The 24385-nt window shown below is 33.9% G+C and overlaps 1 protein-coding gene across 3 annotated transcripts in view; it reads left to right on the top strand.

Annotated features, from left to right (window-relative positions):
* The window catches only part of LOC126859341 (autophagy-related protein 16-1), a 382369-nt gene that overhangs the window by 1267 nt on the left and 356717 nt on the right, over window positions 1-24385 (top strand). For 2 of the 3 annotated variants that reach the window (XM_050610489.1, XM_050610491.1), the window contains exons 4-8: window positions 109-197; window positions 1432-1479; window positions 2238-2373; window positions 3456-3561; window positions 6267-6409. In XM_050610489.1, coding sequence (XP_050466446.1) covers window positions 109-197; window positions 1432-1479; window positions 2238-2373; window positions 3456-3561; window positions 6267-6409 — 522 coding nt within the window. The remainder of the gene's footprint in view (window positions 1-108; window positions 198-1431; window positions 1480-2237; window positions 2374-3455; window positions 3562-6266; window positions 6410-24385) is intronic. The other variant, XM_050610490.1, reaches the window with a different exon arrangement.

Raw genomic sequence — 24385 nt, 5'->3', positions numbered from 1 at the left:
TTTTTTTATATATTTGATTAAAGCAAGTCTGATAAATTATTCATAGATATTTATTTATTTAGTTCTAATTTTTTAACTAACATCTATTTAAACTTTACTAATTTACAGGAAGAAAATCGACAATTGATTGAACGTTTAATAAAATATAAAGCTAGAGATGCAGAAAAAATGAATGAAGAGAATGACAACTTTTTAAGGTGAGTACATGTACGAGTATGTATATTGTGTATTTTAAATGTTAGAAAGTGAAAAATTATTATAAAAATTATACATATTGCTTTCTTTTTTTTACTATTATTAATATAAAATTATAGAAGATTATAAAAATAATCTAAGATAATAAGAGAAGATTATAGAAAATATTATCATAATAAATTCTGTATTATAATATTAAAATATAGAGTATATAATGCTCAATTTCTATAGTTTTTCTACAGTTGTGATTATGTTTCTAAAATTAAGAGCAAAGCAATAATCATCCCCATCATGAGAATATTCTGATTGAGCATGTGTTGGTTACTTTTACGTGTAATGTATATGAAATATATGCATTTAGTCTTGCATGCTAATTATGGTCTTAGATTTCTAATATGATAAATGTATCTTTGCTTAATTAGAGCTTTTAAGAATTAACCAATTTTTTCTGTATTTTAATTCATTTAGAATTTGTATGTATATCTGTATGTTTCTATAATGCAATTTTGTGTGAAGGTAGTTTATTTGAATACAATCTCTTTGTCTCCTTGAAATCTTATCTTTCTTCAACACTATTTTTCTACAGAATGCTTATTCTTTTTTTGAAATGGGTGTTGTTGTACATTACTTTATTAAAAATCACGAAACTTTATTTAATTTAAACATTATTTTTATTTTAGTTTAAGATGCAATCTCTTCACAATGTGTATAATAAATCTTTTCAAGTTTGTTCTTAAATCATTCAGATTGTAATTGTTTAAAATAATTAGTACGCATGTTACATATTTCCAAAATTAAATATGTAAATCATGTGTTCTCATTAACATCGTGATATCACATTCACATTTGCAACAAATTTTTAGTTAAATAACACAGTAATTAATATTTATATTTATAAATGCAGACCACACAATAAAATTTAATAGTAAAATTTTTGATTTTTTGATTATTAATATAAACATTTATTAATATATATCAACTAATATATGTATCAAATAATAGATATATAATTGTATATCTATTATTAGATTATATATATATATATATATATATATATATATATATATATATATATTTATGATTATATATTTTATGTATCTATATATGTATAATTAATATTTATAAATAGATAAATGTAGACACTATTTATCAAATTTGAATTTTCCACAGAATATACAATATTTAGTCACTTTAGGGCTTTATACACTAGACACACTGCTTGCATTTTCGTTTCAGTTTTACGAGTCCAACAGCCTTTTTGATGCATACCTTATCAAAGTTTGGGTAAGTTTCTTAAAATGAAAAACATTTTGCTTAATGCTAAATAGCTTTGGGCTGGTAATAACAAAACTACATACTGCATTTGGTGTCTTATGATTTATCTATTTTATTTGTAGATGACATTTATATGTATATGCATTATATATATATATATATATATATATATATATATATTATATATATATATATTTATAATGATTATTTCATTCAATATAAAAATGATACACAATTAATAAATAATATAAATCTTTAGCTTTTATTTTATGTAAAAAAAAGATAAAAAAATAATATATGATGTGAATCCTGCCATGTCATGATTGTAGAAAACAAACTTGAAAAGGTAATTAAATATTTTTGTTTTTTATTATCTACTTTCTTTAATAACGCAATTTATGAAAATATTGGTTTTACTGATAATGAAAAACGAAAGTGAAAATGTAGAATAATTTTGAGAGAAAAATATGTATACATTACAAGAAAAACAAAATCATATTTTTAAACTATTTAATAAGAAATTAATAAAAAACATTCATAAAAAATCATAAAAAATGGTGAGTTATTCATTTAAATAATATGGTGTTTAGTTTTTATATATACTATAACTTCTTACAAGAAGTTGTATAATGTGAAAATTGCATAATATATCAATGTTATGATATATGCTTTAAGTTGCTTTGCAACTTGTTGAATTTATTTAATGTATTTACTAAATGCATATGCAATGCTTGTCATTACAAAAACAATATTTGTTATTATTACAGAAAGAGGCAAGCAAAAATGCAAAAAGAATTGGAAGATGCAGCACGAGACACACGACCTGTTAGCCCTGATCGTTTAAGCTTAAAAGAAGTTGCTGGTCTTCCAACAGCAGTGCCGACAAAAGTATCCGTAACATTTGTACGTTGAATCTAAAATATTTCATATTATGTTTTCTGTATTATCATGAAAACATTAACATCAGTCTGATATCTTAATAACATTGACTTATGGGGCTGCATGTTTTGTATATAAATCTATGTATATATATATATATATATATATATATATATGTATGTATGTATGTATATATGTATGTATGTATATATGTATGTATGTATATTTTTTTATATAATAATGTATGTATACATGACTCAATACACACACACACACACACACAGCCATCATACATTATTATACAGTATATAATCTGTAACATTAATATGATAGTGGTTAAGTTTTTATTGAATTTTAAATATAATATTGTTCATAGAATTAAATGTTTATATGTTAGAATAGGTTGCATATTATAATTTTTATTTAGATTAAATTAAGTACAAATGGTTTTAAATGTTACAGGATGCTTTTATTAACATAATCCGCTATGAGACTCCTCCATTCCATTATTTTTTCCATGATTTCTCAATTAGCTATATAAATCTTCCATTTTCGCTTTCGATTAATGATATAGATTTTTCATACTTTTTTCATCCACATTATGTTAGACTAGTTACATACAACAGCATTTTAATTTAACATATGTACTTTGATATGTACTTGAATATGAATGTGAAGATATGAATACGATTTTTTCTATACATATATCGATATCATGGCACAGATTTTTCTTTTTAGAAGAAGCCTTAATTAAATATTATATGATATTTGAATTTTATATTTGTATAAGTATTCCTATCTGATGATTTCTATATGACAAGTTAAATAACTAATATTCATAAGTAAGACAATATGATAATTTGAAATGGATCATGTACATGAATAGAAAATAATATAAGTAATATAATTATATGTAAAATAATATAATTATATACGCTTCTTTTTTTTTAATATGATTTTTAATATTTTTTATTATTGTCTTGCAATATGTTTATATCGTATTGTACAAAATTAATATACAATAATATTGTATAATACTTTTGTAAAAGCTTGAATACATTCAAAATTTTTAGCACTTATATATCCAATGTTTATAAACCTTTCAGAGTGCTCATGAGGGAGAAGTATATGCTGTTAAATGGTCGCCTACTGATAGAATTCTGGCTACTGGTGGTGCTGACAGGAAAGTGAAATTATGGAACATTACTAAAGGTAATTAATAAAAACAGAGCGATAAGAACATATTTTTTATCAATGTTATAATAATATTAAATATATATAAATATATATATATATATATATATATATATATATATATATATAATACGCACACACACACATATTTAATGATATTAAAAATTATAATTTTTTAGATCTTTTTATTTGTATATCTTTTAAAATATTTCTTCTTAATTTAGTAAATTTAGTAAATGTAATGTAATAAAATATAGCACACATACATAAATATAATTTTTTTATTATGGAATTATATATTACGATTAAGACATCATTTGTAACAATTTTGTAATCTTCAATATTAATATTTCGAGAATATCAAAATCTAAATTAAAATCGTATTTAAAATTAGATAAAGAATAATAAATTTTATTTATATCATATTATTTTTTAATTTTTATGAAATTTGTGCTATATATAATGAAATACGCTTCTTTGAAATCTCGGTTTAATTATTATAGTTTCCGAGTGTTCCATAAGATAGCGTTTGATTGACTACTCAAAATAAAGAGATCTTGCTCCTTTTATCCTGATTGGTCAATCAGATGCTTCAAGCATTTGTCGTGCCAAATCGAACAAGCATCGTTGCCACAAATTACGATGGCCGCGGTAGAAGAATGTGAATTATATTCACGACGTCGAAAGCGCGTGCGAAGGAAAGAATGCGATTAACCGTAGTATTTACGCGAGTTTAAACGACATTTTAGTCGCATAGTAGTTGTGAGTATCGCATGCAAAACAGTGAGAGTGAGAGGATCTCGCCAGAGATTTATCTACTGATTTTATTGAATTCTGCTCCCTTTCTTCTCTCCATCCGCGTGAATTTAGGCACATTTACGGTAATTCGGTTATATATCTCGTCGTTCGCGCGATTAAACAATGCGTGTAATTTTCGCGAAAGGTATTTGCAGTTTTCTTCATTCTGGCTCTTGGTAATTATCATTCTCCAATTAATATTTTTTCATCTAATCATTGAGAAATGAAAAGTTTTATCGATTCAAGCAGGACGTGACTACGAACAAATCTTTCGATCTGCGAGAATGCGATCCCTGCTGCCACATATATTAGGTTAATGGTGTACTTATATAGTTTTATGATCTAATTATAGTTTATACGTGCGTAAAATTGATATCCTCCAGCGAGTCAGAATGATATAAGGGCCTTAAGGATGCGCTGGTGCTAATAAAGATGTCCATTAAGTCTGTGCAGAATAACTTAGATATATTTGTCAACACAAATGCATTTATCCTATATTACGTTGCGTTTATTTTGCAGCACGATTTTGTCGGAGATTATAACTTCTGATTCAGGGAATACATTTAGAATTAATAAGAATGTCTTTAATTTTGACTTGTGTACATGACAACAAACTAGTATTTTCTTGGAAGATTAGTATGCGTGTAGAGAGAGAGAGAGAGAGAGAGAGACACACTTCTTTTTTAATTTGAAATAAAAAATAAAAAATAATTTTCATGTCAGTTTGATAAATATCTTTAAATAAAAAACGCATTATCTATTTGAATACAATTCAAATTGCGAATAAATGATCTCAGCTGCATAATAATCGTGAGTAGTATTAGTATTGCATCCGGTAAAGGAAGAGAATCTCCCGCCATAAATTTACCTACTGGTTTTTTTTTTAAATTCTACTCTTTGCTCTCTCCTACCTGAATTTAGGCGCGCTTACGTATTTCGGTTATGGCGATTTCGTCCTTCGTGCGGTTAAACAGTACGCGCAGTCTTCGCAAAAGATATTTGCAATTTTCTTCACTCTGGCTTCTGGTAATTATCATTCTCCGAGTATTTTTTCATCTAATTACTAAGGAACGAAAAATTTTATCGATTCGAGCAGGACGTGACGAATGAATCTTTCGATTCATGAGAACGCGATCCCCGCTGCAACATATATGAGGTTAATGGCAATAAAAAACAATTTTGATAAATATTTCTAAATAAAAAATGCAATAAATAAAATATACAAAACTCTTTTATAAGAGAAATAATCATTAATGTTCATTATAAGATATGTGTCTTTCATTGTAATTTCGCTTCTGTATTCGCGACAGATATTCTTTTTTCTCAAAATATATTCTCGGTAATTTACTTAATAAAGTACATCTACAAATCAACAGGTTACTTTGCGCGATCAGATTGCGTCGAATGATATGATCTTGCCTCGTCTAGTAAAAGCAGGCCAGCTGGTGAAATTGTTCTGCAGCTAAGCGATCGCACATGTTATAATGCTCGCGAATCTAATCCTCCTCTTGTTACAAATTGGATGAAATATCCGCCCTTATTAGGCTATATCCGCTTAACTCGAGATCTGCTGCTCTGGATTTCCACACGCATTATCTATTTCTCGATTTTGCTCCGCGCGCTTTTTCATTGCTTTTCCTCATTTCTATCTCTATGTTTCTCTATCTCTTTCTTCCCTATTTTGCCTGTTTTGAGGCGCTTATTGCTTTGGATTGCAACGCAACTCGCTCGTTGTCAATTAAGCTGTCAGGGCATAAATTTAATTATGCAGTATGGATGCAAGGGAGAAAGAGAGACGGAGGTAGAGTGGAATGACTCTGCAATGAAGAACAAAGTAATTGATAGAGGCACGTAAACGCGATGAATTAAACACAAACATCGTTAGGTAATAATATGATAACGTGTGAATGAACGTTCTGTTGTAGGTACATCGGAGAGCAAAGGCATCCTCGTCGGCAGCAACGCCGGTGTGATGTCGGTGGACTTTGATTCGACGGGAATCCTCATTCTTGGAGCGTCCAACGATTATGCAAGCCGCGTCTGGACTGTCAGTGATCTTCGTTTAAAGGTAAGTTTTTGCATCAATTGTCTTAGTGCGTGGTCCTATGCTTCTCCCACGCACTGTCGAAACAGCATGAAAGCTTAAAAGGGCCGCTAAAGGATAGTCGAAACACATCTTTGTAGCGCATTTCAAGGTTTTACAGTATTTAGATTTTTCTACATGATATTATATTTACATAACATCGTGTTATATCGCATAAATTATATTTAATTTATTTCTAAAATTTGTCGTATGCGGTAATTATAAAAAAAATATTATATAATAAGTTGTATATAGAAAGTTTTCTGCGCGATGAAAGTAAAAATAATAAAAATAAAAGATAAAAATAAAATAAATGTAAAAGTTTACATACACAGATTTTATGCAGGTTATAGACGAAGTTGATTCTTGTTGTATCTTTATCAGAATTTTTGCAAAAACCTTTTGCACATTTGTTCTGATAACAGATTCCACATGACGCGACAAAATTTGAATACGAAATGAAACTTAATACTCTCTTGCAATTTTTGCAAGCTATAAATATATGGTATATATTTATTATTTATTGTATACATTCTCTAACATTTACGTTAAAATGTAAATAGCATCACAAATATAGAAATCAATTACTAAGGAGAACTAAATGTTTTTAAGCATTTATCAAATTTTCTTATACGAAACATATCACTCGATTCGTTTTTCCGTCATATCTACGTTAATATTGATAACTGTTTTCAAGGATTTAAATTTCCGACTTTCGATTGCCATTTAAATATGCTTCTGCTCGTTCGTAATTGTACCACGGTTCTATGGATATTCACTATATAAAGCCAGATGTATTACGGAATTAGCGGCTCCATCCCTCTCACGAAGGGATGAAACGTTCCGCGCAACAATACTCGAGCGAAATATCGAAAATTCATCCGACAGCGCTGAGTTTGCAAATTTTTTAAATCCGCAGATTACGAACGAAGCGTCGAAATTACGCGCATCGAAAGCCGTAAATAAAATAATATGGATAAAAGACTGCTGCGAATGAATTTTATTTTTTTCTTGAAATATATTATTAATTTCAAAATTGTCTTTTATAATTATTGACAAGCAAGAATATTTGATGACATTATTTAAATTATTATAAATCATATATTTTATTAGAGAATATATATATTATATGCACTATATATATTATAGATTATAAAAATCAAATCATGTAAAAAATAATTTATAAATGACTTATAAATTGACAAGAAATTTTAATTAATCGTTTCTTAAAATTTTATTTGCCTGTTGCGTACAGAAATATTTATCTTAATGTTTTATATATCTTCTCTTAAACTAATTTTGTTAATTCTCTAAGATTGAGAATGGGCTTCAAATGCTTTAGTATATTTTTGATTCTTTATTGGCAATAATTTGTTCTTTTAACTAGCTGAGAGTTATATACGATAATCATGTACCTATGACCGTGCTCAATCAAGCTTTCATACCGTATTGCGTTAAGCACAAACAAAAAGGAGTTACATTAAGATAGAACAAATGGCCTAACAACTACGATAATGAGACGCGTTCGTCCCGCATCTTCGTGAAAACATGATTGGCTGTACGGACGTGTCCCAGGAAGTGCATAAAGAGACGTCTCGCAAAACATGCATTAAATTACAAGTCTGTTCCGTTGGTGAGACAGCCGGTGAATCTACCAGCAGTAGAAAATGAAATTTATCGTCACCTTCTTCTCCCTCGCGATCTATTACGGTACGGTCCATGTAAATCCGCGGCGTTGGCGCGATCGTAAAGCTAATGACAATCTGCAAAAAGTCAGTCAGGACCGAATCACACCGTGAATCTTGCCAAAGATCGTTATTCCTACTTATTTCTATGTATGTTCGAAAGGCGGCTCCATGTTTCCTGATGGCTTTTTGACCTCACGCTGTCTAAAGTTTGCTCATTCGCTTACGCTTCCCTCATTGCTACATCTATAATACAGGAGAAAACATTCCGTTCTTACGTTTTTGACAAGCGCGTCGACTTCTTTCGCAACCCTTATTTCCTGTTCTGAAAATAGAAGAAGAAATTGAAAAACTGCGACTCGAAAATAGAGATATATTATATTAATTATTTCTAATAATATCTTAATTCTTCGTAATATTAGAATAATTATCTTTTATGGCAATAGCGTATTATTAAATTGATTATAATATTTCTAATTTTGAGGTATTTTTTGGTAGCGTATATTTGTGTATATGTAATTAATTCGAAATAATATTCTTCTTATTTTTTTATTGTTGCGTTGTATTTTTTTACGCGATTGATTCAGATGAAAGATCCATATTAGAATAATCCGTGATAAGATCCAAGATTAAATCTGTATGACACTGAAAAATTCGTAAATTGATTTCTAGTAATATCCGTAAATTTTTTAACGAATAATTTATGGCAGCGAATTTCTGAAGCCTAATTTTCACTAATTGCTTAATAAAATTATACGCGATCAATAAATTATCGAATAATATTTCGGAATTATAATAGGCACAAATGATCAGTTTTAAGTTTTTATTTTATAATAAAAACAGTAGGTACGTTATAAATACGTAATGGAATATAGATTAGTTTAATTAGACGATTTATATCAAATATGATGGTCGAAGTTCAGCATATGACAGGAAATGCTGATCACTTCTAATGTACACTATTCCCTTTGATCTATGCCCGGAGCCGAGTTCTCGTATATAAGAACTTAAGTACATGGTCTGTCGATAGTCGGAGGTATACACGAGCGCAGTCATGTATGGAGGAGTAATCAGGGATGATCGATCGCGATGAAACTTTAAGTCCCACGTCGTACGTATATCCCGACCTGCGCACCTCGTTACTTTGATAGGATTGTCAGAGTGTCATACTGATGTAACATGATTAAACGTTGGAAGCAATTGTCGGCAATGCCGATGGGAATCGACGGATAGGGGAAGCTTCTGCTTCTGCTAATCCCGCGACCAGTTTTCGCAGTTTTAGATGAGACTCGAATGGTACTTTGATTTGTGCCGGATACCTATGACCAAATCAGCCAAGTTTTAACATTCTTTTACCGTGGCGATTCGACGAAATCAATTCATTGACGTTTAATCGATTCGCCGTAATACATTTACCAAGACATATTTGTAAATAATTTATCCTTAACGTTAGAGTAATGTTGTGCGAGAATATCGCGTCTACCCGTGTCGCTCCCTCCGTAAAAGCCGTCGTGGTTTCAGTATCTAAGGCAATTTCTCTCTCCTTGGAGCAATTACACACGTATTCACGTTAGATTACGTGACAAGATTCGGCGAAGATGTTCGCGCTGGTTCGCAATTGGAGCGAGATTGGACCGATAGTATGTTCTTACCAGCTGCGTAATTCCATTACGTACTTGATACGTCGTTTCCCAACGTCATTGTATAAGTTGCCGCTTGTTCTGCTCTCGTGTACAGTAATGCCGTACCGTCGTGTATTGCGCGGCGGTTACCTGCGTAATACAATGTACAATATATCCGCGAGCGAGCATACATACAAGACAGCGGAGTATATCGTTCGCGAATCGCCGGATGTGTTAAATGTGATTATTCGAGAGATCGCAGCTGCCGTCCCGTGCGAATCGTTGCGCATTCCGGCCGGATCTTTCTCTCTTTCCCTCTTTACCTCGGCCGCGCTTTTCGTCCTGCCGCTCTTACTTACTTTTTCACGCGTCGTCCGTAAAATGGCCTCGCCGGGAATCTACTGTACAGCGGTAGTTTCATTGCGAAGATTGGTGGCCAATGGCGCGTAAACTTACGGGGTGGGGAACAACACGAGGACTCTGGGGGATTCGAGCCATAACCAGTCTGCAGGTTATTTAGGTTGAGAGGTGCGAGAGCTGACCATCTGATGTTTATTCCAAAGTACTTCGTCTTGAGAATGCAGGAACATCTGTCGATCTTAATAAAATGCTATTTTTTTTTCTTCGTTCAATTTCTGCTGTTGCGGTATTCGTGCCTGTATTTGAAAAATTGTTTATATCTTTTTTTATGAAATATAATTCTGGAATTTATGTAGGAGAAAATATGCGCTCTCCATCCAAAATTGTCTTGAAAATTAATTATATTATCTCGACAGAATACGAGTTTCTGTCATTTGTGTTATTTATAACATTTTTTTAACTTTTCGAAATTTTCAACCAATAAAATAATAATTTCTTTTTAAATCACCGTTTTTCAAAATTAACAAATATATCATACAGTTAACTCAATATTTATTTCATTTTAAAAACAGAAAAAAATATTTTTTTTTTATTTTGTGAATTATGTTTCATATGAAATAATACTATATATGATATACTTTTCCATATCGATTAATAGATTGTTATAGTCTATATTATTAACGGAAAAAAGTTCATATCACAATGTAACGATTTAGGTTCGTAATTCACTTGTGTAGCTTAAGTAAAACGGTGGAAATTCCGATCCTTTTTAATTCATAGAGCGGTAAAAGATATAAGATAAGTTTTAATGCGAGATTATCATTGCTTATGAAAATTATATCGTCTGATCGAAAAAAAAAAACAGACTTTGATGCGATAGAGATACGCAATTCACGATTATTCAAGACTTTTTCTTCTTTTTTTTTTATCTCCCTTCTTAATATCTTTTTTTTCTCCATAATGATATAGGCACTTAGACACTTTCTTCTCACACTTCCACTTGCTAAATTTTATATTTCTCACCAGACCCTTGTTTGTCACTCCGCCGGCAAGGAAACGACGCGTTAAACGAATATCGATGGTATTGGTGGGTACCTGGCCAGGGCGATAATGGACTCAATTTTGCGGCGGTGGGGCGTCGTCGGTCGTGGAGTTTGCCTTGTATGCCGTCACTTCTATCGATTCGCCGACAGTGGCTGCCGGTGGTTTCCTGGTTGTCTGGCACCAGGCGAACTGTCATACTTTCTTTGGCGCGACCTCAATTTTCTCGTAAGAGACGTAATCGCTCGCGTACTTTCCGTTTTCCGCGGCGTTCGTGCTCCTCGTTTACACGGTATACCTGTCTTGTCTTAATCTTGACTAATGAGTATGAACATACGCCGGCGAGTCCGATGTTCTGTAAATCGAATAACCGGAGAGAAAAGAGGAGACGCTCTAATTGCTGTAGTTCAGTTAATTCGATCGAGCGTCTTTCTGAAAGTTGCAGTGTCCTTCGCGGACGGCACCGAGATGCTTGCAGACTTTACTCTCGATATGATAATAGTTTTATTTAATATCATATATAAAATAGATATCAGATATATTATTAAATATCATTTATAAAACAGATGTCAGATATATATTTAATTGTAAAATGTTTATTTAAATATTAAATATTAAATTATTTATTATAATTGCTTATTTAAACAATTTTATTAAATCATTTTTCAATACTAATTACTAATTAATAACATTATCCTGTTTCAATATCTCGATAATTAGAGTGCTTCAATTCTTAATTTAGAAATCGCCAACTTTTTCGCGTTATTTAATGATAATGTTCTATTCGACACGTGTGTTGAGTAACATAATAATGTAATTCCAATATAATGGTTTTTTGCTAATTCGCTTGTAGGTTTCTTGTGATTTTGGCAAGATTATTTTTGATCGTGATAATTAAATATTTCATTATTATGACATAATGTAACAATTATTATTTTTTTTTTTTTATGAAGCACAGATTCTTTCTCGTTCGTCGCTGTTTATGTTTTTACTGTAGATATGCGCTCATCTCAATAAATCTCGACTGTGTTGTCATTATGTAATTTATCTGACGGTTGAGTTTCAATTACGTACTTTGAGATTTCGCTGTTTATGAAACGTAGATGGTACGTTTGGTACGGCAGTTACGTTGCGGGAATAATGCGTGATAAGTTTCATCAAAACTGCTTCCTGTAAGGTTAAAAGAGACGATGCGTCGAGGATTTATCAATTTCAAAGTGCATGTCACTCATGAAACGCCGAGAGACGGGGCTGCTTAATTGCGGGTTTCTTGACGTCCCATCAAAGGAGGAGCAAGGGGAATATTTCTCGGCGCTATCATGACGACTCTAATAATCAGGCTGTTCGGTCGGGGTCTGAAACGTTAATTCAGAAAACGCGCTTTCAGGCGTCTCGTCCAATAGGGTAATTTCAGGGTAACATAGTGGGCAGCAGGCACTCTCCACGCTGGTAGCCCTCTCCGTTCAAAGGCATTACTTTCATGCCGACCCCCAGTAATTACCTTGCGAAATTACCGCATTTACATCCTTAATAGGAATAGGTGGATATAAGTAAGAATGTCAGACATGCCGCAGGAATATTGCGCAAGGGAAAAAAGCGTGAGGAATTAACCTGAACAAGCCGCGCGCGTTGTCCTTGCACGAGGGCAGGGCAATCCGTACGAAGAGCATCTCGCGCTCTTCCCTTTTTTTTATCTTTGTACTCCCATTTTTCTCATCGTGCTTGCTTGCAATCAGGGTGGAGGGAGACCGCGGCCGGCTATCAATTTTATCGAATTAAGATCGGATCGCGCGTAACGTCTATTAGATCCCTCGGTACTGTGCGCAATATTCGTACGGCGAGAGTAGTTGCTGTGCCCCTTTCGTACTTCATTCGCTCCGCGTTAGTTAGTCGCGTACGCACTGAGAAGCGAATTTATTTCTCCGTTATTATTTCCACGTTTAATAAACGTACAACCTATGCTTTACCGTTTTTTCTCTCTGTTAATAAAGAATCTTAAATTATAAAGTAATGAACGCGTATAAGAACATAAGCCGGGGGAGGAGGGGGGGGGGAGATATTTTTTATTATTTGAATTATAACCCTCTGAGAATTTATGCACGTAAGATTTTATTCGACAATATATTTTTACGTTTGTGTCATCGTATCTTGAATTTGTACGTAAAATAGTTTCAAGACTAAAGAGATATATTTATATATAATTTATATGGAGGGGGCAGGTATCTGCGTTAATTTACGTTAGATAGGAAAGACAGTAATTATTTGTTCTTGCAAAGTTTGATTAGCTTGACAATGTTAGCTTGGTATCAGTGATATATCGGCGCGCTCGGTCTTGGGAAATTGCTTACCGTCGACATTTCCTGAGAGTGCTTGATCGGTTGACTCTCGCTGTTCTATTAGAGAGCGTGCAAACCACTCATCGTATATTATGTCGTGTACACATATCACATGCATCTTGTGTCAGATAAATGATTTTAAAAAAACCAATATTCTTGACTTGTTTTTTTACGTGTCACAACATAATTTTTTAATATTGAAATTGAATGTCACGTTACTGAGAAATAAAGAATAATCTGAACTTTTGTAATATACACGAGTTATTGCACAACTTGCGGACTTTTTCATAATTGGACATTGCTTGACAAATTTGAATTTAATTTATCTGAGTGAAAAGTTCAATCTTAGTTTCTAATTAACGATTAAATTAAAATCTTATTAAAGTATAATTCGCTTTAAAATAACTCAGAGAAGGAAGATTTTATTATTTCTTTGCAGATATGAAGCTTAATTCGTATAAAGAAGAGAAAGCGAAAGAGAGAGAGAGAGAGAGAGAGTCATTTATTTCTAACCGCTTGTAACTTGCAAATAATTGATGTTGCGTTGAAAATAGGGCTATTGTATTATAACAAATTCTGAGAGAAAAAGTACATGTATTCTGATGTATATATTATTTCCATAGATCTTAATTTGGTATATTGATTTCTATCCCGAATGTGTATAATCGTTATCTTACCAAATATATTTAAAATTTGCATACCAAAAGTGTTGCAATCTCCACATTATTCGGTCGCGTGAATGTTTTGGCGGTGAGCCAAACCGCTGCTAACGAAATCGGTGTGTTTATCCCGAACAATGTACGTGCTGCTGCGAACAACCTGTAGATATTTGGCGAATCGTCCGTAATGTCAGGAACGCATGTTGAGAATCATGCTAGATCGAGTGGCATTTTAGAAAATCCTGAAAGTAGGATTTGTCGACATCCGGCGTTTTAAGTATACTTTTTCACTGACAGATAGAGATACCGACATACATGCACGCACGCACGCACGCACGCACGCACGCACGCACGCACGCACGCACGCACGCACCGCACGCACGCACGCACGCACTGCACGCACGCACGCACGCACGCACGCACGCACGCACGCACGCACGCACGCACGCACGCACGCACGCATATATACAGATACATGCATAATGCTCGTAATATACATCTCCCATATACATCACGATATAAAGGGACGTGGACGAGCGCATTTTACGTCTCGCATTTTACGCTTCACATTTTTCTTGCGCTTCTTTTCTGCTACTTTCCCGTCCCGCAAAAACGCTTGACTTTGCGAAAGCGTTGAGCCATGTCGTCGGGCTGAAACTAATTAGTATTTACGCCAGTTTTCAAAAGTACGCTCATATCTTTCGTTTATCGCGCTAAAGTGCGTCTTAACACGGCGTAATGTCGGACAACTGCGAGCTTGAAATCCTCCTGAAAGCGTCAAACGCGAGGTATACGCGAATAATATTAGCTATAAGAAGAGCTATAAGAAAACGCACTTAGCATCTAATGTGCCCGTATTAGTATAATGCATTCGCGACGACCGTATATGGAACATGATATATATGTCTTCCATGTCCTATATCGATTAGGTACTAATTAGAAATTAATACCCGCACTAAACTTGAATAGCTTTGATGGTGAAGTGTAGCTGGTTACAGTTCTCGTTCCCCGCAATTGTCGGTTGCACGATGTACGATTGGGAGAATGTGAAATGTTCTAATTACATTTTCACGTGACATATAATTACCGCGCGTTTGTGATTGGTTATTGGATCTTCTACGTCCAATGCGCGTACTTTCTTTGGCAATAGAATGTTATATCATGTGATAAAATAATGAAATGGGACGTTTTTTATTCTCTTAAAGGAAACTGAAAACTCATATTTAATATTCATCAATTATTAAACTATTTTTAATATTTGATTTATAAATTACATATTACTTGATGATTAAAAAATCATAATTATCAATTAAAGTAATACAAATTTGTGCGATTTATTCGCGACATTTGTCGATTATAATTTTAATTTAACATACTTCTTGTTTTTAAAAATGTGATTATAAAAACGAAAGACTCGAACATCTTCGAAGTTCTACCTGCTAGTCATTTAATTCTGCCAATTTTTCTGCAACGAAGTAACTGGGGAAGGAAGATAGGAGTTGGTTCCTTAGACACGCTCCAATTATGATGTCCAGAGCTTTTGAAGAGATTATAGGTATAGCACAATGTGACTATTTCTGATCTAAATCGGATTTAGGTTCAATTCGAGATTTTATTCTCCGGAGCTTTGCCCGCTCGCGTGTTCCGACCACGTAGATGCACCGCCGGTTGCAAGTTAAAACGCGTTGTGAACCGTGTACATAGCTCCTCGTCGGAGATAAAAGCGAAAGGGTGAAATCGGCTGGAAAGCGCATGCTTTTACACTTTTGATTTTAGCGTACCATTACTTAGGCGTACCATGCTCTCTCGTGTAGTACTGTGCATATTGCATACACCGTTCTCCGATCTCATGCCTGATATTATGCACCTGCCGCGAGACGAAGACGTTTTAACGTTGTGCAATATGTACTTTCTTGCAAACCACTGGAAATAGAAGAGATTAAAATCTCTTTGACACTCTTGACTTTAAAACACACTCTCCGATACTCCGCGACTATATTTATATGCATGGCGCTTTTTTTTCAACTAGATATTCGCACATGGTAAATATGTATCGAGAAGAAATATATATTTTTAATTGATACCGATATAATTGATGCTTGTCAAGCTCAACAAACATTTTAATAAACTATTAGTTTATTAAAGCTAGCTACTTAAATTGTAACATCAAAAGATCGTAATCCTTTTCAACTTTTTATTTCATATAAAAGCCGATACGAAAGAGAGTAAATTGTGCGCGAAACTATTTTCGATATCGCGCTGATTTGGATCTAATGAACCATCGATGTTGGCTCGTGGTCTATCTATCGTAAGCGCGTTGTAAAACTTCTTGGGAGGAATTTAATTAATGGGACACGGTTTGTATGATGTTATTCGAGGTGCCGCCAACTACTGCCTTTCTCTCTTCGCTACTTCAGATATGAACCGGATTTAAATTAAAAGTGTCGAGAACTTTTGGCGAACGACTTCAACTCACTAGACTGAGCTAATTAAATTCGGAGTTTGGTATATTCTAAGTTTGCGGTTACACTGTATTTGTGGCATTTGGATAATTTTTATATAATATATTTATATATATATATATATATATATATATATATAAATTGTACTTATATACAACATGTAATCTTTAAATCTTTAAAGATTTTTATTTTATTTTTTATTCATATAAAATGCTGAAAAATATTATATGCATTCAGTTGAAACTTTTTAAGGAAATTATTGTTAAATTGGCTTACATTAATAACATATTGCAATCGTAATTGTTGATCAAAAAATTTATAGGCGTGCATAAATGAATCATCTTGTATAATCGAAAAATGATAAACTAATGTCACTAATAATAGTGTCTCGCATATCAAAAGAGTGCTCTCTTATTTTTACCATGTATATTTACATTTTAAATAATATTTATTATTATGTTTTTTATATATTTTTAGTTATTTTTAGAGTATATTATATGTGAAAAATGTTACTTCCCTAATATTATTTGTATATATTTTATTCCGACTTTTAATGTCAAACACACTGAGCTTTATCTATATTAGATACAATCTATATATATTCTACGTAAATATAAAATGGAAATCAGATTTAGTACTAAATACGTGAAAAACTGATGGATCGTTGCCTCTGTTTAACCTGGACAGATTCTAATATTTTAATTAACGAATGTGAAATGTCGAAACGTTGCTGTAGCGATACGCTCGATTTTGTCACTAACTATAACAAATATCTCGACGGTACCTTAACGTTGTGAAAAATCACATCAATCCGTCTCTGAATTAACGGATTGACAAGTGAGGGATATAAATAGCCAACCCCAATCTCGCATCGTTGACATCATTCGACGTATTCATCTAGCTAGTGGACAAAAGAGAAAAGAGGAAGACACTTAATTGAATTAGATAAGCGGATCGTTACACCGTCGAAAACAATGGCCGCGTGAACGAAGGATATGATGAGTAAAAAAATTATAATTAAAGTCGAATCTTTGAGCGAAGAGAATGAGATCGTCTCTTCACGAATCATCGTTGCTATAGTTACGATGAAAGCGGACAGAAATATCGACCGAGAAACTGCACTAGACGAACGCAGTCGAGCCGAGCCGAGTTAAATTAAAAAGAGAATAACATTTAAGAAAAGAAATGATAGCCTGGGACACAGCGGAAGCATAGAGAAAAAGATAATTTGTTAATTTACTAAAGTATAATTAAGTGGAGTTTCCGTGGAGAACCGCACCACACATCAATCTCGCTTCTCCTCGATCGGCATCTTTGCAAGATAGGAGAAATTATAAGAGGGTGATTATCACGCAGTCTCGCAATTATAAGAATTCTGGAAATGCCGCGTTTCTCGACTTACCGTTTAAAAAAACTTAAACTTTTCGTTTCGCCAAACTCCGATATAGAAATCCGCCAAGCATGAAAACGAAAGTTCTTTCACAGCGAGAACACTCCCGACAAGATGGTGGTTTGAATGATAAATTGCGAAGTACAGGAAAGATCTCGAGGACTTCATACATTTTCGCGGTGCGGGACTCCCCGGGGTTACGATTCGCCCATGATGAACGGCGCTGTCCGGCGAATATCTTGCGCTGAAATCGCGTTAACTCTCGAATATGGGTTGCCCGTGATTTCTGCAGTCGGCCACTTTCAGAGAAAATCAAATCTAATTTCACTCTTTTGATGGTCGTCTTTCCTGCATATTTGATCAGTTTCATTCGAAAAGTACGATTGAAATTGTTTGAAATATTACAGAAATTTTCAGCCTGAATATTTCTGTATAACTAAATCTCTAACGTAAATTTAAAGAATTGAATTTTAAGATTATTATAGGAAGATTAATTTTGCAACGAAGAAAGTTACATAAAACTTTAATATTTATCTAAGATATATCTTTACTTAGGTACGGATTAATAATGTATTTACACATAAATATACATATAATCAACACAAGTAAAACTGAAACTGTAATCGAGATAGCTAACTTTGACCGCAATACTAATTTTACGATTGCATTCGTAAGACCTTCCAGGACTCTTAGCCTGACTTAAGACTACTTCTAAGAACGCGAAACTTTAACTAAAATCGAAACTCTAACTTCCATCGAGCATGGAAACTTGAAATTACATTGATTTACACTAATATTAAACTGTAAATTTAATCGGAGATAGCTTAGTTACGCGTAATATATTTCGAAATATACGAAACATTTTTTTTTCTTTTCCTTCGATATAAATTAAAGTTTTTATTATACATTTGATATGATGCTTTTAAAAATCATGCTGAATGAATCAACATTGAATTTTTAATTGGGAAACTAATTTAGTCTCTTTCTCTCAAACATATACTTTTAAATAATTTTTAATAATTGGAATTTAATGTATAATATAAAAATACACTTAGACAATGTTTTGTTAGACACGCGTGCGCGGAAAATTTACAGACATTTTTCATAATATATATGATAAATGCATATTCTGATAATGTTTTTAGTAAACATTAGTTTTTGCTCGTTAAATAATCGAAGACAAATATATTTTACTTTGGCTTAATTCCATTATAAAACAGATAGATAATTTCGCCCTACATGATTACTGTTGTAAAATTCAATCTCACAAAGCGTTTTATTTTTGCATCCACATATCAAATACGACGGGTAACTGTTTTTTCCTGCGTTTTATGTGATTTTTATGACCTTGGGCCGTAAAAATCTTACGGCATTGCAATTTTCGCAGAATCTAGAACATTGCAACGCCGCCGTCGCATCGATTTGTATAAAATCAGACGAATTTCGTCGCATTTTTCAATAGTATTTTTCTCTCTAAAACCTGGCGTGCTTCGCGCGTGATATTTTATGTCTCGAGGGAGGTGTCGAACGATTTACGTCTCAGTAAAAGACGTGCGGAACGAAAGTCTCGACACCACGTAAGGATGCGCGATTTCCTTTCGTTGTAGAGCCGCTGCGGGATTACTCTTTCGGACACAGTAACAGCTGCAGTAGCCATGGTTCTTTGATCGTGCAATTAATGCCAACTCCCTCGCCTCGATTATGCCAACTTTGCCGATAATTAGTTAATTGGCACGAACGCACGAGTTTGCATTTCAAGTGGATTTGCAAAGGGAAAATAGATCTCTTTTAGCGGCTGGTCCGGATTATGTCGTTTGTAATAAGGCTCGACCCATTTCTCGGCACGTGCCCGTAGTCGATTTTCACGTCGCAGACTGTGTTTCTCGCACGTGTGTCGTCTCCCTCCGTGTTTTTCTCTACTTCGGGACAATGTCCTTTCTCGATGATTTTTAAGCCCTCTCGAGCGATTATCATCGATCGAGTTTCCACGGATTTTCATTAATCTTCACCACCGTATCATAAGTTCGAACAAAATTATATAATAATGCGATTAACGTAGAATTAAGGGTAATTTAAAATTTTAATTAAGTGAGATTTTGTGTGCGGTTAATATTTAAAGATAGATTTTATCTTGCTGATTAGAAATGGAAGTTAAAATACTTTTATTTATTAGTCTACATCATAGAATAATCCTTTGTAATCGCAAGAACTCTTTGTTTACAAAAGCTATTCCAGAATGAAGTTTTTAATTCAATTTTTTGTTTGGATTACCTGAAATTTTATTCGTGAATACATACATGAAATATAAAATATATATCTACTTTGAAATATCTTTTGATATTTCTCTGTGCATTTCTACCTGGAATGTATTTACTGCGCAACTTTGTATATTATAATTATTAAGTCAAGTCTTAGAGAATGTTTTTAATTAAGAAAAATTCCTTTTTTGAGTCTGTTAATCGCGCGATGCTATTTTTCGAATCGGACATCGTAATGAGAAAATTGCTATGTAAGTATACTAGCGTTAACCCTTTTATAGGACGTGGGAAGGAGGTTTCTTACTCGATATAATATGATATATTGTATGTTAATAATAATTATATTTTATTTATATTACAGTGTGGACACTATTGTCTAAGAAAATTCTTCGCGCAGAAATGTTTTACTTACAGAAAAAAAATCTTACCTTATACCGGAATGAAAATCTTAATAAACTACTTTTGTTTTCCTTTTCTCTTCTCTCTCTTGCGCGAGAAATCCCAGACGCGTACCAAGTGGAGGTGCCATTCTAAAGTTACGTCGTTTTCACTTATTCCCACGTCCACGCACGTGACTTTCCCCTTTAAGAATCACCGCAGCTTTCGCTGGAGTGCATCCTTTGCGCTATTATCCTCCCGAGCAAACTGTAAACTCGAGTATCTTTTAGATGTCAGACTTTAACCGCGATTTTCTACATTCTGTATTTTTCTGTGCGCGCATTATTTTACTCATTTGTATCGTTGTACATTCCGCAATATCCGAATGTATTATTAATGAATTCGCGGACTTGTACGAGTGTGCGAAATTACACATTTATATAACACCGTATTTTATTATGCGCGTTCTCTTTTAAAGGAGTCAAGTTTGGATTCCATATAAAATTGCTTTCGTATCAGTTTTATCGCACGTGATTCATAAGCTTTAGTGTGATATAAAGGGATGTATTCTCCCTTTATCAAGTCTTCGTCTCTCGTGAACGTCGGCCATGCAATGTCATGTATCGCGCACGCGCATACATATACATATATATATATATATATATGTGGTGTGTGTGTGTGTGTGTGTGTGTGTGTGTGTATGCGTCATATTACCGTGTATATATTAATTATGTATACATCTATCCATTCGCTGCTGACATATCGTAGACGGTCGTATATACACGCGCCTATGACGTGGTCAAAATGTCAGCTGGCTGTCCAAGTAGGTGAGGTTCCTTTGATCAGGTATGTCAGGATGATCGATAATATGCATAAGCATATCTGAGGCTCGAGTTTGTAAATGTTTCCTCAACTTTCCGGAAAAATGAGATACTTACCTGTACTCGACACTTTTAGCACTTTATTAGAAATATTTATACGAATATTAAAATGTGTATGCGTATGTATAGGTAACCATAAACAACGCATTTTTTATATTACAATCCACGCATTATCTCCTTATTGATATCGCGCTACATTTGCATGGCAGTGCACACATATATCATGAAGAGCGCACCGCGAGGTGTGCGCCATAACTTTTACTCTCGAAGCAATGAGTCATCGTCAGTCTTCCTATCACCTATATTATCGAGTCACGATCGGCGATGTTCGAGAAGTGCAGCGAAACGCGCGCGTATGTTAATCCAAAGTCTCACCTCGTGATTGAGCGATGATGGAGCGAACCGTCCATCGCGACGAGGAAAACGAAAGTTTGTCGATCGTCGCGATTGATAACGGGCGTATGTTCGGTTATAGTATCAGTCTATTGTATCGTAAAATAGGAGGCAGATTGAGCTGCCAGTCGGCGTATCGTGCTCCCCTTATCAATCGTCGGAAGCGAGATTCGCTGCTTTCTCACATGACACGGCGTGTGCGGCAATCGACCTTTGTCTGCGTATGGTTACTCTGTCTCTTACCTTCGTGTTACTTTCGTCTCTCTCTACTTTCCTCTCTTTTTTCCTTCTTTCATTATTCATTCTCTCTCTCTCTCTCTCTCTCTTTGACTCTTGTTCTCCCTCATCTTTTTTTAAATCAATTTTTTTTTGTGCGTGAAAATTTTCAGCTTGTCAAGCGCGGAATGCGCGGCATTGATTGAACTTTGCCCGACTGCCTCCGGCATTGACTACATATTCAAGCCACGCGATTTGTTCAAATCAGAAACTTTCAATATCCGTGCATCGCTTTAATTCAGAGACGGACTTGAGCGAAATTGCTATTAAATAATTGAGTATACTTCAGAAAAGCTTTTTTTTTTATTTCTATTAAGTCTAGGATAATATCTTTATCTGCAATCACAGTTGACGGAAATTTAATAAAAAGTCAACTGTCTTTAAACACACGTAATAAAGTATAATTTTTTTTTTTTTACGAACGTAATATATTTATACATTTTTTTTTGCATTATATTTAATCAATTATATACTTTTAACATTTTTGATAGTATGTATTTATCAATTACAAATATGTTTAAGTTTTTAACGTCAAATATATTATTATAATTATTTGATATGAGTTTCGTCATTTATCTTATTTGCGACGTCAGATTTTTCAACATACAATGTATGATAGTGAAAAAGGATACAAAAGCTGAGAATAGCTATAATACCAAGACACGTGCTGAAGATTCGAGATAAATAAGTAAAATAACCCGAGAGAGAACACTGGGACGGGAGACCCCTTATGGTGATCTTAATATGGTTTCATGAACCCTCCGCGCATTTTCAATGGGCTTTGCATTTGAATTTTATATTCAACCGATGGTTGAACGAGGTCATACTTTGCATAGAGCGCTTGTTCGACATAGCTGATTTTATATACGCGCAACCTGATTATTTGCCATTGGAATCGCTCGAATTTTCCGTGCATAAGCGCGATACGTATACAAGCAGATATTCCTCTAAAATTGATTCAGAATTGGGGAAAGAATTAAAGCTATTCAAAATTATTCAACGTAAAAATCATCAAATACAGAAAATTTAAAAAATTGGCGATTTGCGGCAACTTTGAATCGCTTTAACCTGCTCCCTCCCGCTATTTCAATGAAATTTTTCGAGTACGCGTACAGCATATCGTTCATTTTCAGAGTATGTAATTTCTGGACCGGTTTTGTTCCGCATACTAAACGCGCGTTAGTCAACGAATCGTCAGTCGTTTATAATTCCTGCTTCTGTCTCGTACGCGCCGCGCCGCGCCATCGTGACGGTGTACGTGGACAGGTAAGTAATTCAGCGATCGACAGGATTCCCGCACTCCGTCTCGCACCACGAGCGCAGGATGAAATGCAAATCGCTGCTCGACTACGGATCGGTGAATCCCCTCGAGATCGTCCGCGACACGGCTCGTCTTGGCGCGAAAATACTCTTGCGGTCTCCGGGGGAGTTCGGGCCAGACGCTCTCAATCTTCATCGCGGCACTTAGGAGTCCGCGTAAATTAATTCTCGAGGTTACCGGACGAATACAAAAGGCGGGGAATGTGCCAAGTCACGCTTTTACCGCTGGGACATTTTTCCTTTTCTCGCGCGGTGCACTGCCATCGGGCCAGACGACGCCAGGCGCGTGATAGCAATATTTTTTTATGCCAAGCACGCGAAAAGTCAAGTGTACGAAAGAAACGGATAAGCCACGAGCCGCTTAGGATTATAATTTCGCGCTTTATGGGATAATGGATTGTTTGATCTTTATGTCTTAGTGGGAAAATTATGTAAAGCTTTCAGAATATTAACGAAAAATTAGTTTAAGAAACTTTATATTCTAGAAAGAATCTCTCATCGTGCTTTCTTAATAATTATTACTAAGAATGAAAAAAAAATCATATATTTCGAGTAATGTAATTGAGAGTATATTGATACTAAGATAATAGTTCCTTCTCCTTTAATAAAAAATAGTTCTGCGCATTTCCAATAAAGTGTGCGGAATGCCCGAAGTCAAGATATCTTTCCAACTTTTCGTCTTTCTTCTAAGAATATAGATATATAGCATAACCGAGCTGTAATGCATCAAAGTAAGAACCGAACTCTCTCTCTTAGTTAACTTCATAACTTCTCGTGTTTCAGTAAAGCAACGTCTAACCTAAATAAAACTCTTGCTAGCTTTTCCTCTCTACTACCGTCATCTCTTTATACTTGCGCACCTATCTTACGACCCAGCCGAGTACAATAATACCGAAATCT

The sequence above is a fragment of the Cataglyphis hispanica genome, chromosome 3, assembly GCF_021464435.1.
Source record: "Cataglyphis hispanica isolate Lineage 1 chromosome 3, ULB_Chis1_1.0, whole genome shotgun sequence".
Classification (NCBI taxonomy): Eukaryota; Metazoa; Arthropoda; class Insecta; order Hymenoptera; family Formicidae; genus Cataglyphis; species Cataglyphis hispanica.
This window is presented reverse-complemented; position numbering and strand designations above follow the sequence as displayed.